This window comes from Eurytemora carolleeae, unplaced genomic scaffold (assembly GCF_000591075.1).
Source record: "Eurytemora carolleeae unplaced genomic scaffold, Eaff_2.0 scaffold426, whole genome shotgun sequence".
Lineage (NCBI taxonomy): Eukaryota > Metazoa > Arthropoda > Copepoda > Calanoida > Temoridae > Eurytemora > Eurytemora carolleeae.
The window spans coordinates 14,136-31,868 of NW_019396411.1; the positions used below are offsets into that span (position 1 = coordinate 14,136).

General features: G+C 33.1%; 1 protein-coding gene across 1 annotated transcript; it reads right to left on the reverse strand.

Annotated features, from left to right (window-relative positions):
* Positions 1–15,225: 15,225 nt before the first annotated feature.
* LOC111702794 (forkhead box protein D1) lies at positions 15,226–17,054 on the reverse strand. The gene has a single exon (XM_023474570.1). The coding sequence runs from the start codon at positions 16,911–16,913 to the stop codon at positions 15,678–15,680; it is 1,236 nt and encodes a 411-aa protein (XP_023330338.1). The 5' UTR covers positions 16,914–17,054; the 3' UTR covers positions 15,226–15,677.
* Between the last annotated feature and the right edge of the window lie 679 nt (positions 17,055–17,733).

Sequence of the window (17,733 nt, forward strand, 5' to 3'; positions counted from 1 at the left end):
ATGAGTGGTTAGAGGTTGGAAGAGGGTAGGAGAGATCAGAAGAGGTTAGGAGAGGTAAGAAGGTGTTAAGAGAGGTTAGGAAAGTTTAGAAGAGGCTATAAGAGGTTGGAAGAGGTTAGGAGAGATTAGAAGGTGTTAAGAGAGGTTAAGAAAATTTAGAAGAGGCTAGAAGAGGCTAGAAGAGGCCAGAAGAAGTTAGAAGATCATGATGTTAGGAGAGGCTGGGAGAGGCTGGAAGAGGTTAGAAGAGGTTGGAAGAGGTTGGAATAAGGGTGGGGCAATTTTGCACTTTTTGATAAAAATGTTCAGATCCTTTCAGCACGTTTTTTAAAAGTTTCTATAATAAAAAAGCATAACAAAAATGTAAAATGTTTTATTCTCACTTTCCAATTCATGCAGCGCATCATCTCTTTGTAAAAATTAAATCACTAGTATCGATATGAATTCAAAAATGGTAAAATCATAAAAATCGGTTAAAATTGAATGAGTTAAAGGCAATAGGACTTTTTAGCGGAAATTTTCCAGAGTCATCCAAAAATAATAGTGTTTTTTGGGCCATCAACCAATTTTCAAAATTCAAACTTCAACTTAAAAAAAATGATTGTTGATTTTTAAAAGTGCTTGCGCTGACCCATCTTTTTTTAATCAAAAAAAAATTCATGATGTTTTTGTAAGTTAAATTGAACACTTTTTTCTGCATGTTTGTAATTTTTGGAGAAAAAAATCATTGTGTCCCAGGGTTGGTTAGAAGAGGTTAGAAGAGGTTAGAAGAGGTTAGAAGAGGTTTGAAGAGGTTTGAAGAGGTTAGAAGAGGTTAGAAGAGGTTAGAAGAGGTTAGAAGAGGTTAGAAGAGGTTAGAAGAGGTTAGAAGAGGTTAGAAGAGGTTAGAAGAGGTTAGAAAAGGTTAGAAAAGGTTAGAAGAGGTTAGAAGAGGTAAGGAGAGGTTAGAAAGTGGTTGGAAGAGGTTGGAAAATGTTAGAAGACGTTTGGAGATGTTGGGAGAGTTTAGAACAGGTTACAGGAGACGAGGAGTGTATGTATATAAGAATCTTAGTATTCTGGATTTCTGTTTTTTCTTAAATTATTATTTCAGATTGCTCCTCCAGCTAGTGCTTCTATAGAGACAAGGATTCTAACCCTTCCAGTGGTAAAGGATGAAATGATCGTTTTACCATTCTTCAGTTGACTTTTTTTTAGAAATATATTTTTTGTATTTGTTAAACATAGTTCGAGATCCTTTTTGGCATGAATACATATGTTCAGCATGGTGGATACTTTTCATACTAGAATAAATTAGAGTTAGGGGTTGGACAGCAGTTATGGAGCATATCTTTGAGTCTAATATTTTGTGGGATGGGCCAATTACGTTACTTTTAACACTACAATGGTCGACCAACGGTTGTCTTCAACTGTGTACGTGCTTTTTATCTCCAGAGTATAACGGAGGATATGTTTGCCTGACAATGGTCCACCAAGCACGCTTAAACAAACGTGCTTTATTATTATTATTGTTTTTTAACCAAAGACTGCGAGATTATTTTACAATGTTAAACAAGCTACACTTTCTTTCAACTTTTTTAGTCTTGTTATCATTTCTGCTGATTAGATTATATTTTAGATTTCTATTGTCCACATCTGGTAAAACTGCTCTGGAATTTTTAACAAAATTGTAGCATAGTTAATTTTTCTTACTAATTTTTTTATCATTTTTCTTACTTCCATGTTTTTGATTTCTCTTGCTTAACATCTATTACATAATCAATCTTGATTTTCAAATTTAGAAATGTCTTGGTCCAGAATCAAGATAAGTAAGTTCATAAATACTTTTATGAAAACCTTGCAGCTTCCTTCCAGGATATGTTTAATTCTTTAGCTGAACCAAATAGAACAAAATCATATAAACTTGAACGGGTTCTCTTTAAAACCCTAGAATGTTTTCCCTCGGCCTTATTTCCAAAAATATGGAATTCGATTGAATTAGAGCTGAAAGAAACTAAATCTGCAAAATCGTTTAAAAGAAAAGTCGCCAAGATCTATTTAGATAGTTATGCAAATTATATCTGTAAAAAAAAATACTGTGTATCATGTGGATAAACTTAGTCTTTACTATCTTCTTCACCCTGTAGTTCATAAACATGATTCTAATAACTTATGTTACCCTCTGTTCCAACCATTACGCTGAGTATCCTCCCTTTTCTTTATACTCCCTCACCTCCTCCTTACCTTTTACCTGATTTATTATCATTCTTATGTTTAAAATGTACAATGTACATTGTTTTTATCTGCAATTCTCATTCGTTTATAGTGGGCCAACAAATTAAAACAACCTACTCTGGTTAGGCGGGTCCAAACTACATAGTAAATTGTGATTTTTTATTTGTATTATCTCGTGCTTTGTAGTTGAATAAAAATATGAAATATGAAATAATAATATGATTCATCATGACGATTAGCGCTGAAGAAAAATTAATTGTGTTTTTTCTCATCTTGTTAACGAATTATTTTCGATATTCTTATACACACACAGGGTGTCCCGAAATTTTTGTTGTTCCGCCGCAAAGACCAATTTAGCCTACAAAACATCCGTCTTGAGAACCCTTGGTAAATTAAATTCCCTTGACTTCCCTGTAAATAATTATTGACACTTAATTAAAACATGTTTTCACTAAAACAATAAATATTTGCACGAACAGTATGTATATAATGCAATATTCTAAAGGGGTTAAAAGGGGTTCATGTTTTCACTAAAACAATAAATATTTGCACGAACAGTATGTATATAATGCAATATTCTATGATTTATTATTTGTTAATTTACGACATTTTAATAAACTAGGATTCATTTAAACAAAATTTATAGGTTTAATGAAATATTGGCAATTAAAGTGTTATAATAGTGAAATAATAGCGCACACTGCTCAGAAGGCATTATACTTTTTTTGAGTTTTAAAGAGTTTTAATGAAATAATAGCGCACACTGCTCAGAAGGCATTATACTTTTTTTTAATGTTTTTAATGTTCATTCAATGAAACTTGTAACATATAAAACAATACTTTAAGAGAAAAATACAATTATGATTATAATAAAATATAAAATAGAATACAAAGTTAAACTTCACCATCCTAAACAGTACACACATAAATAAACACATTTTTGCCCCCACCGGCCACCATGCCTTTCCCCTTTTTAGACCTGGAAACTATATAATTAATATTTCGTTGAAAACTTGTTCTATCAGCTGGTGCTGGATTTTTTAACATTCCTGGAAAATATAGAACTGTCGTCTTCGTTAACAAACAAGTCTAAATTTCAAAATAAACTATTTACGAATGCATCAAATTGTATTCGACATTTAGGTTGAATATCTGAATGAGATTAAATTTAACTATTTACAATCTGAGTGGAATGCTGAAATTCTGTGAAATTATGGACCCTCTTAGGTATAAGACGCTTTAAACCATTTTCTCCCTATGGACGCAACAGATAGAAGTAAAATCAGTAGCGATCTTCAGTCTATACTCCGGTATAGTTTTTGTGAACACTCCCTTTAAGAGTTTTAAACTTCTGTGTATGAATATAAAGAATTAATTGTCATAAATTTCTCTAGAAACAATTTTAAATGTAGTTTTATTACAAGAGTTATAAATTATTTTTGATTCATTGCAATACGATTTTTAAAATTATCCGGGACGGGGTAAGAATTAGAATTTATCACATGAGAACTTTAATGCATGATTATACAGGGTTACCCACAAAGGATGATACTTAAGAGACAACTCTATGGAGTTTTCTGACATTCATGTTTCTATCACTTCCAAGCCTTTTATCATACCAATGGAAGACCGTATTTCCGGCAGAACTCATTTAAAGAGTTTTAGGTCGGCATTATAGTCTCATCCTTTGTGGGTGACCCTGTATATGGGACCAGATTTAGTATATACCGAGAAGTAGTTGAACTACCTGGACTTAATTTAACGACTTTTCTTTCTTGGGATGCCGGTTCAAGTTGACAGAACAAGTGGTTCAACTAAGTGTATCGTAGTTCAGCTACTTCTTACACATGCTATTCATTAAACCCGGTCCAAGAATTATCAATAATAGTAATGTTTGAAATACTTCACATAAATACAAAGAACAAAAAGGAGACGATTGACTTTGTCAAATCATATGATCGAAAAAAATGTCAAAATAAAATATCTTAAAAGTCGGAAATGGCTTTACTTGAAGGTTTATTTAAGACAAGAACAAATCATAAATTTATTTTTTATATATTTATATCCTGTATCTATTTTTACATATGTATATCCTGTATCTATTTTTACANGGTCAACCCAGACCGAAATATATTTTCAATAAATGTGGAACCAACATCTACTTTTTTACTCTACAGAGGTTTGGTCCATCACCATCACTGAATTTTAAATATGTATATCCTGTATCCATTTTTTACATATGTATATGCTGTATCTAGTTTTACATATGTATATCCTGTATCTATTTTATGTATATATTATAGGTTTATGATGGCAGGAGCTTATCATATGTTTGTGTAAAGGAAATAAATATTTATACCGAGGCCTCCGGGCACTAATATTCTCCAGATTAAACAGTTTTTTTGTTGCTTTATTACCCATATATATATATATATATAAAATACAACAATATTAGTCATGTTAACATATCCTGCAATTACAATGTGTTCCACTACACATCAACCTGGACACAAGGTAAATATTATTTGACATTATCTGTTACAACTCTGTGACCTCGTAGCTCCTCTGGCTTTTATTTAACGCAAAATTATATGAAAAACATATTTATCCGGTTACATATTAAAAATCCAAAACAAATAAATTTTTTCTCAAAATAAATTTAAAACATAAAATATATCCATCCTTTGTGCAATTCACATTAGTTTGTCGTGACTAAACTTGACAATTTATAGACCCTGTGACGCTGTGAGACATTGAATCTGCATTATTATACTGTATAGTTGAGAAGAAGGAAAACAGATCTTTTTCCTGTTTGAAATATTCAAAAGAATGGAACACTTTCGACGCCTTGACTCTGTGAATTCTGTGAACTTAATCAGTCCGAGTACAGGGTATCCCACGAGACATGACAGTTAGTAAAGAATTCTGAATGTCCTCTTCCATATATATCCGTCTTAGATATAAAGATTTTTGACAGTTTTCGTGCAACAATCTTTTACTCAAATATAAGTTACGTTCAAACCAATTTTACTATGACTGCCCTGAAAATTTGTAATATGCTCTTTGGTATCAAGCAACTTTGCAACTTTGCATATTATGGAAGAAGACATAGAACACTTTTCACCAATTTAATTTTGTAAACATTGTCATTTAATTTTATTATACCTGCACTCTATTACAGGTTTGAAAGACATCTATTTACTGTTTATTTGTGACTACTGTGTCCGAGTTAAGGAGCCGTGTCAACAAATCAACAAGTCCGCCAATCAATCAATTGGCAAATTAATCAACCAGACTAATAGTCTACCAATCACTGATGCCCGCCTATTGTTTTACAACTATTGCAGAAAGACAACATTACAGGGAATTCGATGTCGTTACAAATCAACAAATTTTAATTTAAAACTTATTAAATCACTTAGTCAGTCTAATATGCCAGAGTTTTCTTGTTATCATACTGCAGCATATGAATATTATACAATAAAAAATAAGTTAAAAATTCAATTTTTCTAGCATTTTGAGACTGAAATATTAGTTAAGTTCAGTTTATTGTATGCCACTACCAAAGTTTAAATTGAATTTTTTGATTGTTGAACAGAATTGCACACAATTATTACGGAATTGCACACAATTATTACGGAATTGCACACAATTATTACGGAATTGCGCGCAATTAAATTCACTGGCACACAGGGCTTTTTACAGTACTCAACACACTATTGTCATCAGATCATACTCTATTTTTATGAATACAAAGAAACGTTAACTAGAGTAAAATTATGATGTAGACCTGTAAACTAGCCAAGTTAAGACCTTCTTAGGAAGAGTCGTTGAAGTATGGCTCAGGATTAGATCCACAGTTGTACAATTTGCTTGTTAAATGAAAAACCAAACACTAACCAAATGTGTGATTTTTCGCTATCATATTGTTAAAGCAGTGTCTTGAGAGCAATATTCATATTAACCCAAGAATATCAAGTTAAGAGCAAATTTAATGGATTTAGTGTTTGGCTGCGCTTAATTAAGTAAAACCTTGGTCTACAGAGATTTTTCTGCGTAACCAAAAATTAACTGAACTTTATGCTAAAATTAAACAAATAGAAGTCAGATTCAGCGCTGTTAACTGCCTTTAAATAATTAGAATAGATATTAATTATTAATATAACAATCTTGAGAAGGAATAAATGACAAAAATTCTAATGAAACCCAATAAAGTCTGCCGGGCAATGGTTTGTTTAAAGTGGGTTTTTTTATGTATCTACATAATTCAATTAAAGCTGAGTTAACAATGCAGTTAACAGTTCTGAGAGAATTGTTTTTTTCTTCTGTATAAAAGCTGACTTCATATTTAGGAACATTTCCTTTAAACTGATCATCTGTATAATACATGTTGGCAAGGTTTAAAATTGTAAAACAATAAATCAAAGTTTTGAATAAATATTAAATGTGTGAAAGCTGAATGTACTCCCAAAGGAATCTAATCCCATGCTAATTTAGAGCAAAGTGAAAGAGCTTATTGTACAAATAATATCAGTTTTTTTTCATTTATTAAGTGTTAAAACGTATTATACTTTTTAAATATGGTGAACAGAAAGAGTCTCATCAATAGGATCATATAGACTGGGCCAACTTCGGAACAGGAAGAAACCTGCAGCTGAACTAATGAGGATGGGAGCATTGTTGGCTAATGAGGATGCTTTATGATTTAAAATAAGGGATGGTTAGCCTTATTATTAAAGCACTCTCTCCCCCCCCCCCCTCCATTTTGTAATGAATATCGTGTAACCCTACATCTGTAAACTTAACTACATTGTTCATTATTAATTATCTAAGTTTGTAAATAGCTACGTAAAACCCATATCATGATTAATCTTATCTGCGCTGTAAATAACTATAAAACATGATTAGCTTAATTACGTTTGTATATAACGATGTAAAACTTGTGATTATGTTGATTAACTTAACTTTTAACATAGAACCCAAAAAATACATTTAGTTGGAATTAGACTCTGCTACGATTACAATGTGAGAGTAATTCTTTCTTGGTTCGCAAACGAGCAGCGTTCTGAATCACTTTCTTGAACAAAAAGATATAGATTAGGAACTGGTACAGATAAACATTGTGTGCGGATTAGTTCTGATGCCTCCCCAATCATAGCGAGAGGGATTGAGTATTGGTACAAATAAATTGTATCTGGATTGACATTGATAGTAAAGTGTTATTGAACTGATTAGTTCTTATGCCTGGTAGACCAACGAGAGGGATTAAGTTGTACCTGGATAGATACGGGTCTAAAAAGATTTATTGGAGTAGGGAATTTACTACATATATATATAGTTATAGTCATAGTATTTATTTTCAAACACAAAATACAAAATAATAATATATGATGGTTCATAATTTTGTTCTGATCAGTATTTGTTGAAACAAACTATTCATATTGAAATCTCAACTCAATATACATTTATACATTTACAAGTAGATACCTAGTCAGCACTCAGATAATCAAAACAATTTCAGGAATGCATTAATTGAACTTATAAATACATATTGATCCAGCAAAAGTAGCAATGTATTTTAGTTGACTGTAGTAGACTTTGACATCCACCTTTAGCACGGACAGCCTTAGTAAGTTTGAATTTCCGAGCCGGGTCAACCTTTTCGGTCCCAATTTGTACTGTATCGTCCGGACATTGGGTAAATAAAGTAGACACTCTATAGGACTAGCCGATGCAACAAGGTTGACAAGGTCAGACTTTAGGTTGAATTTACTTTTACTAAAGGGTCAAAGGTGAGTGTTAGCAAAGGGTGTGAATCCATTATACTCGTTGACTGTAGTAGGTTTTGACATATATACATGTATTTAAAACAAATAATTCAAGAGAAAAATGTTAAAACCAAGTTAACCATTACATCCCAAAGTACGTTTCTACGCACTCCACACCTGTATGCCAAGTCCATTAGCACCTGATTCAATCAGGATTCAGTCACGTGTTTGTTGTCTATTCTGAACCAATAGAAATAGTAGGCGGTAACATCTTCTATCTTTCTATCTAACTCGATCATCAAATTAGAGTTATGAATCCTTCAATCGGCACAATCAGTAAATTGAAATATTTTCTTCTACTGTAATTATAGTGACTCTTTTTAGAAAAATAACATAACTCTAGAAAGTTCAATAAATTTTTCTGTTTGTTTGAACATTCTGGCAATGGCGGATTCTACTCCGGTAGCGGAGGTGATGGTGGTAATGGCGGTGGTGGCGGTAGCCTGAGATTTCCCAACAGATTAGCATGCAGTACATATGTTTACACCTCAAGAAAAACAAACAAACAATTGATGTGTTCCACACTATACACATCTCACGCCGATGTTTGTTCACTGTAAATAATAACACGTTATGTGTGATGATGAGAAGTTGAGGGGAGGGGTGTTCAAGTTTTATGTTGAAGGGATAACTATAGACGGAGTGGGTGATAGAAACATGATAGTATTATTAGACAAATAAACTCCCGTGAGAGAGTTAAAGTATCCACGCAGAACTAAGTTATGAGAATACAAAGTTAGAAAAAAACTCTTTCTCAAGATTAAAATTAAAAACTTGGGGATGCCGTGCCAGGTCAGAGGGGACTTATGTCTGAGCCTCTTATTGTACCAAAGGCGTATACAGAGAGAGGGGGGCAAGGGGACAGTGCCCCACCTTTGACTTGCAAAGGGGGATGGGAGTTCTGAAACACAAAAAAAGAAAAGAGATCGATTTAAAGTACAATTCTAGTTTTATTAAATCTAAATATTTTTAGACGGACTTTTTGAAAATTACACCCATTGAAAATTTAAAAATAAGAAAATTTAGCTTTTCAGACTTGTTGTTAGCTTTGGTTTTAAGGAGTAATTGGCAAAATTCTCGTCGGTTTTTGCTTGAGAGCTTGGTATCTTTAAACCACAGTTTTCATCGCGAATAGTTTTTATTTTGTTGGGATTAACTGAGTGAAGAAGTGTCATCAAATATGGAATCAACAGAAGATAAAAATTTTACAAGTGCTAACTACAAAAGCGTTTTAGTTATAAAGCCTGAATAAAATAAACCTTTAATGTCAAATCAAACAAAGAATCTAGAAACAGAATTAAATGCAGAAAACAAGGCGATGTGCATTAATTCTTTTTTAGTCAAATAATTTAATAAAATAGATTTCTTTCTATTTTACAATGCAAGCTTGGGAACCCAGCGTTCTTCAGGTTACTCATAGTTACTCCCGCCATTTACCCGCGCTTGGTTTTAATTTACGATTTTTGCAAGTTTTCATTATAAAAGTAGATCCACTCAAATTGGAATCCAAAATACAATCCAATGGTTTTCCCGAGTTCTGTAATAAAAATTTGAGGCAAATCGGTCAAGGGGTTCATGACTTATGATTAGGAACAATTAAAAGGTTGAACTAGAAGATGGGCTCGAAGTGTCCTGATAGCCTAGTATAAGTAAACTTCAGCAAAGTCTTCAACAAGAAGATGCAAACATACCATTTGAATTATTTCTTTAAAAAGAAGAGAGTCATGAAAGTTTTTATATAAAATCTTTATAAAAATTTTACTGTATCAATGCTATATGTAGACTTTCTACAATATATTACATTAACTATCTCAAAATGTATATTTATATTAATATAGTAGACAAAATTGGTAAAAAAAAGATTTGAATTTATAAGAACACTGAATACATCGCTAAAAAAAACTAGCATTTTGTTAATGTATTTGGTTCAAATTTATGAACAGAAAATTTATTTCAGGACATTTTATCACTTTACAGACGGAGTCCTGGTAACATGTTTGGGACGCATAAATAATATTATCAATTATATAGGAGCAAGCTTGAGTTTCTCAGGCTCCTATGGGATATCGTTGTTTTCTGATTCGTTGCGTATTTGCTGAATATGATCTGTTTAATACTACGAATCTTATACAAAATCTTGGTATAATTTTGACACAGTTTTATATTGATTTTACGAGACAGAAACATCAGATAGAACTCTTATAAGTCTCAATCAACTCCTGGGATTCTCAGGTTTCAGCCTGTAACCGCTTTAATTTTTCCTTTACAGTCCTTTTAAATTACATGTGCTTAAAAATGTGATTTTTAGAAGATCAGAAAATTTTGGTTTTTGTGAAAAAATGAATATTTTTTTCTAATATGAAATATTTCAAATGGTTTATTGTGAAGGGGAGAAAATAATATTAAATATATTGAAATTCCATATCGTCATAAACACCCAGGAAATATAAAATATTCTTTATTCAAATACATTAAATCACTTGAATTCAATGACTGGAAAAATTATTATTTTGTCAAGAAAAATTAATAATATAAAATCAACATTCCATTATTTGCGTTGGATTTCAGAAATTTTTAAAATATCAAATATTTTTAGGCATTTTTTATATCTTTTAAACTTTCCAGTTTTGGGGTCATGTAAAGTCCTACAATTAATTTGGACCCGATCGGCTAAGCTGTTTTGAGGTTTTATGGTTATCAAACATTTATTTGAAATATTTCTAGAAGAACTGAACCACTGTTTAAGCATGCAAACTATAAACTGTTATGCACTATATGCAATATGTATGACATATTATTGCAGTTAATTGGAAAGGGGATAGAAGGAAATGAGATGCTAGGGGGGAGGGGGGGTAAAATGATCCCCCTCCCCCTTGTTTTCCAGTTTACTGAGCAGTAAATAACTAAAGAGATCTGGTGCGAGAAGTTTATTAAAAATTCCTTCACATTTCCCTTCCATTCGGTAGAATCAAATTCCTTGGGGAATTCAATAATAGAGCCAGCTAGGACGTGGAGGAGGAGGAGGAGGAGGAGGAGGAGGAGGAGTAGGAGTAGGAGTAGGAGTAGGATAAAGCGTTTATAGTTGTGAATTGGATATGCCACTCTAGAAATCTACTTAGATGCAAAGTTAAGTAAAGGAACAAAGTAAAAATAGGTAATTTAGACCCAGATAATGGGTGAAAGGGTTAATTACAAGAACATCTGAATCTTTGTAAAGTGTAAATACACGAAACCTCGAATTTATTTTGAAACGCGATATTACTAAATTATTAATTGCTTAGCATTTTTAGAATTTTAATTTATTTTACAGTTCACTAGACAGAAGATCATGCGTCATTGCTGGTATGGTTTTGTGACCTTGTAGATCCTATAGTAATTTATTTGGTTATATATAGTGTTAATAGCACTTGAACAAGAGGAGCTAGTCTAGTTTAAAATAAAAACATGAAAGATTTCAATCTAAAAAAAAATACAAATGCAGTTTTCGTTTAGTATAACTTAACATTAAATGCCTAGCTAATAATAATATAGTATACAATATAAAAGGACCTTGCTATGTAAAGTATTTAGAAAATATTTAAATTATATATGAAAAAATGAAGATATAAAGTAAAGATCAATTAACCCATGGCTGAGTTCTAAATGGAAAAAAGTCAACCTAAAATTGTTGAAAGTTTGCCGCTGACAAGTTATCAAAATTAAAGAAGATGCTCAAAATTAAAGAAGCTCACAGCACTTGAAATTACGATGCACTCCCTTTAAGAAGCAATAACTACACAGTTTTAGGATAATATATAAAGATTAAAAATGCCTTACTTTTATAGTATTTTTATCAGACAACACACGACACGGTTCTGTCAATATTCCAGAAAGCTGTGACTTTCGATTACAATTTGACCCATTAAACATAATTTGTTAGCCTTTTTTTAAAATACTTTTTTGTTGGCATATGCATTTTGAATAAAAATATATAAATTATACAAATCCGTAAAGTAAATGATTATTGAATTAAAGACCCAAACACGTTTGATTTCAAATTGAAGAAACCGAATGCTGCTCACACTGGTTAGTCCGGTGTGACGAGGACACAAAGATCCTGCCATGGGCGACTTTTTGTCCAGGATTATGTTAGAAAACTAATTGTTACGACTGTTATCTTATTTTATCTATTCAAGTGTGATTTACATGAGTTTCGTATCAGTTACGACTGCAGCTGTCCAAAAAAAACACAACTTTCCAAAAAACTGGCGACGATATAAATTAATTCATCTGTTGCACCTTCAATAAAAAAGTCAATTTTAAATAAGAAAATTATTTTTAAACTTTGTTTTAAATCTGGTACACCCTGCATTGAGTACATGTGCGCTAGGGTAAGGCACCACGAACTAAACTTTAAGTGCGTTTCAGTGATTTGCAGTACTCTGACCGAAGAAATAGTGGGGTTTAGTTGAGGGGGAAGGGGTTGGTTGGGATGCGGGAGGGGGTCTTTGGCACCCTAGGAATGAATATTTGTATATATGTAGATTTGATATTTACAAATTATACAAAAATAATTACGGGTAGGAAGTTAGATATAAACTTGTGTCCAAGAAATTTCATGAACCTGGGGAAAATTGTAGTAAAGGGAGGGGAAAGTGCTTGAGGGGAGGGGAATATAGCTTGAAGGAGAGTAGTAATTACCTTAAAGGGGGAAATGGGGGGCAGGAATAGTCACCAAAGAAAGATAAGAATTAGAAATAATTATTCACCTTGACTCAATCCATTTCTTACGGCTTAGTTTGGGTATAATGCTAAGCTGATGTCTTACCAATTATCATTTTTACTCCCCCCCCCCCCCCTCCCCAACTTGAAATTGATTATAAAATTGATATTTTGATATTTTTACGAATTATTATACTTTTACACTCTAATCAACCATAATTCGAAGATTAGATGGACTGCAGACGTAATTTCAAGTTAAAAAAATAAATAAATAACGGTTTACTGTGATAAAATCAAATAGTGATTATCATTCACAGATAATTATGAAACAAGAAGATCGGTTTAGCAGTCTCTTGATATATGGAATGGCAGATTTTCTATATTTTTTCTGTCCTGGCATTAATTTTAAGTTATCCTCCATATAAAGAGTTACAACTGAACCCTTTACAAAAAATTGCTTGTTTTCCAAAGCAACTTCTCTGTAAAAAAGACTTTCGAATTTATTGAACTTAGATTATTCAGAAAATGGACAAAAAATATCTTCCTTATTTCTAATTATTTAAAGTATCAAAGAGCACTTAAATTTTCGTGAACAGCCTCTTTAAAATAATTCCCGTTGATAATTTTAGAATGTTCTTTCTATTGCCTGGGAACTTTGTTATCTCGCCAAAGAGTAATAAATATTCATTTTTTAAAACTAATTGTAGTGATAGCGATACAATTGCACTTTTTCTCTTTCTTTAAAGTATAAATACATTAAATATTTTTTTTTAAATCTTTTACGAACCCACTTATAGTTTTTTTTTCTTTATACAGAGCTTCCCATATCTTATATATGGGCTTTTATGAATGCATTGTAAAACAATTTTTAAAAAAGTTCAAAATCTAATGACAGTCGAATTTTGTTGGAGGCTAATTTTGAAATTTTGATCATCCAAAAACCTTCCCTATGGTCATTTGAGGTCCCGAACAAAATTTGGGCCCATTTTGACGATTATTGGATACATACACATAGACAGACACCCGGCCAAACGGACAAGCAGAGTATATACTATAGATATTGAATCAAGCTTTAACTCTAAAAAACGAACAGAATATTTAAAAAAACAGTATTTTCTGCATTAACATTTTAACATAAGTCTGATTTTCGGCTTAATTTGTAATAATGTGTGCTTTTTTCTGAATCATTTAATATTTTCAAATTGAATGAATTCTTCAAATGTTTGGAAGAAATTTTAAATATTTAAACCATGTTAAAAAAAAACATTTAAAGAATAGACGAAGTAGGAAAAGAGGGGGATACTTAAAATTATCACCCCTTTAAGAAGGGATAAAATTACAAACTTTGCAGCAAGCTTTTTTTTCAAACGAAACAAATCTCTTAAACTTTCATATCTATATCTACTCTCAGACAATCAATGTCAAAAGTAACAGATCTAAGATATATTTCAAATTACAGTTGAAAAAAATCATATTTCTCTTACTGTATTATAAACGTAATTTTAACGCCCTTACACACTTTTATCTTGTAACATTTTTAATATTTATTTAAATGCGTGGAATCCTGACAATTTCCTTCGTCGTTTTTGCTGATTATAACCGCTAATAAATAAGGATATCTTCATCAGTTTTGCTTCAACGAAGATTTAAAGTATAACGATGAGAAGCTGTAATTAATCTGTAATTAAAGAAGATGCTCAAAATTAAAGAAGATGCTCAAAATTAAAGAAGATGCTCAAAATTAAAGAAGATGCTCAAAATTAAAGCCGCTCACAGATAAAGCCACAATCAAAAGCTGAAATAGAAGATAGGCATTAGGCGCGAAGCGCCCAGAAAGCCTAGTACTGTAAATTGGAATTAAATGAAAACTCTAAGATCGTTTTCTATCCACGCGACATTTATTCAAAACATTGAAACCCATATTCCACTAGTTTTGGGATTTCCAAAATGTGATGTGCCTGTTCTAAAAGAAGATTTTAATTTCGTTACTTAATTCCTATGTTCATTGGGATACTCTTTAACTCAAAATAAAATAGCCTTTACTAACTGCTTTGAGCTAACCTAGATATTCAGCAAGAAATAGGTATTGCACTCTAATACTTTAACTCTATGACCCTTTTCTATGAGAAGTTTAAATAATAGAATGTGTGTAAAAAAAACTTTAAGAAATGGTTTCTCTTGCAATGGCTATTATCTAAGACTTTTTGATAAATTTATATAAGGACACCCTGTTTATTGATTTCTGTATTTGTTGATGCTATATGAATAGTGAACATGTCGGTAAATATACAAAGTTTTGAAATATATCTTTCAGTAAATACATTCAAGTCGGCCCCTCTAATAATCATAAACTTAATGTTATGTTTAAATACAAAAATCGTATCTTTACATTTCTGAGCTGATCTCCTCCCCCCCCTCCGTTCCTTCTTCCATTCCTTAAAATTATAAAATTCAGTAATATTAAAAAAATAAAATCTTATTAAGCTCTATAACATTTATTGCTATTGTTGAAACATATAGGCAACATAAATAATATATATATATATCAGTTGTTTATAAATATGAGAGTTTAGAATACTCTTGAAGCGACACAATTACAACCAATCTGCAAAATACAGAGAATCTCAGAAAACACGAGGAAATTGAACTGCACTCTCGTGTATTCTAAGTCTCTCTGTATAGATAATTAACAGACAATATGCTACAGCTTTTCTAGCGTCACATAACAACTATCATTTTTGATCTTGACAGCGATCGCTTGTAAGATGCGATATTTTTTAGTTTTGACTAAGTATGTATTGTGCATTTATGTCCGCGTTATTTTGCTACCGTTTCACTCAGATCACACTTTTTTTGGGTTCAGGGAATTTGACTTATGAGAAAATCTTCATTTTTATGAGAGTTGATAATATTGATATCACTAGGGGAGGGTGTTTAGTTTTGTTGTGACGGGAGGGGGCAGGAAGGGGGCAAGGAGAACCCCGACAAGAAGATGGAAGGGAGAGAGACCGGCGGGGTCCCGTGTTGGGAAAAGGGGAATCCGTTCGGTTTCATAATTAGGTTGGAGTGAATGGATTCCGAGTAAATATTGTGAAGGAGACCATGCTTGGTATCCTGGAGACCTGGAGAAGGACTGGATCTAGGTTCAGGAGAGGGTGGATAAACCTTCTCCTCCTTTACTTTAGGTTTACCCATGATTGTTTCAATGGAAAACTTTGATATATCTCCCTTCTTGGGTTGAACAATATCCGTGTTAGATTGAGGACTAAACTGAGGGGGACTAAGGGCTGGTGGAGAACTAGATGGGTTTCCAGGTAAATTAGGAATATTAGAGGGAAACTGATGAGGAAACCTGAATGAGGGACCGGAGTAGAGAGGAATGTGAGGAAGCCTAATATCCTGTTGAGGGTATAGATGAGGGAAGGGAGGATGAGATGGAAAGGGAGGGCGAGACATCATGTTGTTGGCCTGCATCGTGTACTGGGACAACAGCTTCCTGGTGAAGGGATCCAGGAGGTAGGGACTAGACATCACCTGAGGTCTCTTGTACCTCTTCCTTCTCCTCAGGAAGGATCCGTTGTCGAACATATCCTCTGCGAGGGGGTCCAGGGTCCAGAAGTTCCCTTTCCCGGGGTTCCCCGGCTCCCGGGGGATCTTCACAAAGCAATCGTTGAGGGAGAGGTTGTGCCTGATACTGTTCTGCCAGGCGGGGAACTTCTCCTTGTAGTACGGGAACCTGGTCTTTATAAAGTCGCAGATACCACTCAGGGTTAATCGTTTATGTGGAGATTGAAGAATTGACATAGTTATCAGGGCAATATAGGAGTAGGGAGGTTTGACAGCTCCGGTTTTCTTGTCAATTTCTCCAGGTCCTACTTCTTCATCTCCGTCCTCTAGTTCTCCCAACCTTTCATTCTCTTCCTCACTAGTCTCATCCTCGTAACTACTATTCTGCTCAAGATGGAAGTCTCCATTGTTGTGTAGAGGATAGGAGGGAGGAGATGGGAATGAGGAGGGGGATGAGGAGAAGGATGAGTGAGGAGGTACCCCTAGAGCACCCTCGAACCCCGGAGAAGATGAAAGATCGGATTCTGGTTTGAGAGGAAAGTTTGCTCTCTGGTAAAGGAAGTTACCTAATCTAAAACCTGCTCCGATATCAGGGTTCATCATTAAACCGAGTTTAATGTATTTGAACAATAAACCACAAAAACACTGTTTATCGCACACAATTAGTTGTTTGTACGTTTTTCTGTTTGTTTTTTTCAGCTACCGTCTACCCTGAGCAAACCTTCTGAATATACTGAAGATTATCATAACGTTTAGACAGACTGTTGTTCATACCGAACCTCACTATTGGCTCACACTTACTGCTCTCCTATTGGTCGAGGTTGATGAAATGAAGCTCTACTATTGGTCGATGCTGAAGATAAGATTCTGCCCTATTGGTCGGTTCAACATATCTTGCATCTGATTGGTCGGATTCTGGCAAAAGTCAATATCTCTCTCTTGTTCTCGCTGCGGAAACAATTATGTTAGTTAAGCAGGCAAACCCCCGGACACAGATACTGGGTGTTTTGATAGATGGATAAATAGAGAGAAATAGTAGAAACGGAAAGAAATAGAGAGAAACAGAGAGAAACAGAGAGAAACAGAGAGAAACAGAGAGAAAAAGAGAGAAACAGAGAGAAACAGAAAGAAACAGATAGAAACAGAGAGAAACAGAGTGAAACAGATAGAAATAGAGAGTAACAGAGAGAAATACAGAAAAATGACAGAAACAGAAAGAGAACTAGAGAGAAATAGCTGAAACAGAAGGAAAAATAGAGGAAAATGGAAGAAACAGAAAAAATAAAGAGAAATAGCAGAAACAGCTGGAAAAATAGAGAGAAATAAAAGAAACAGAAAGATAAATTGAGAAATACAAGAACCAGAATTATTAATAGAAAAATAGAAGAAACAGAAAGATTGAGAAGGACATATAAGAAACAGA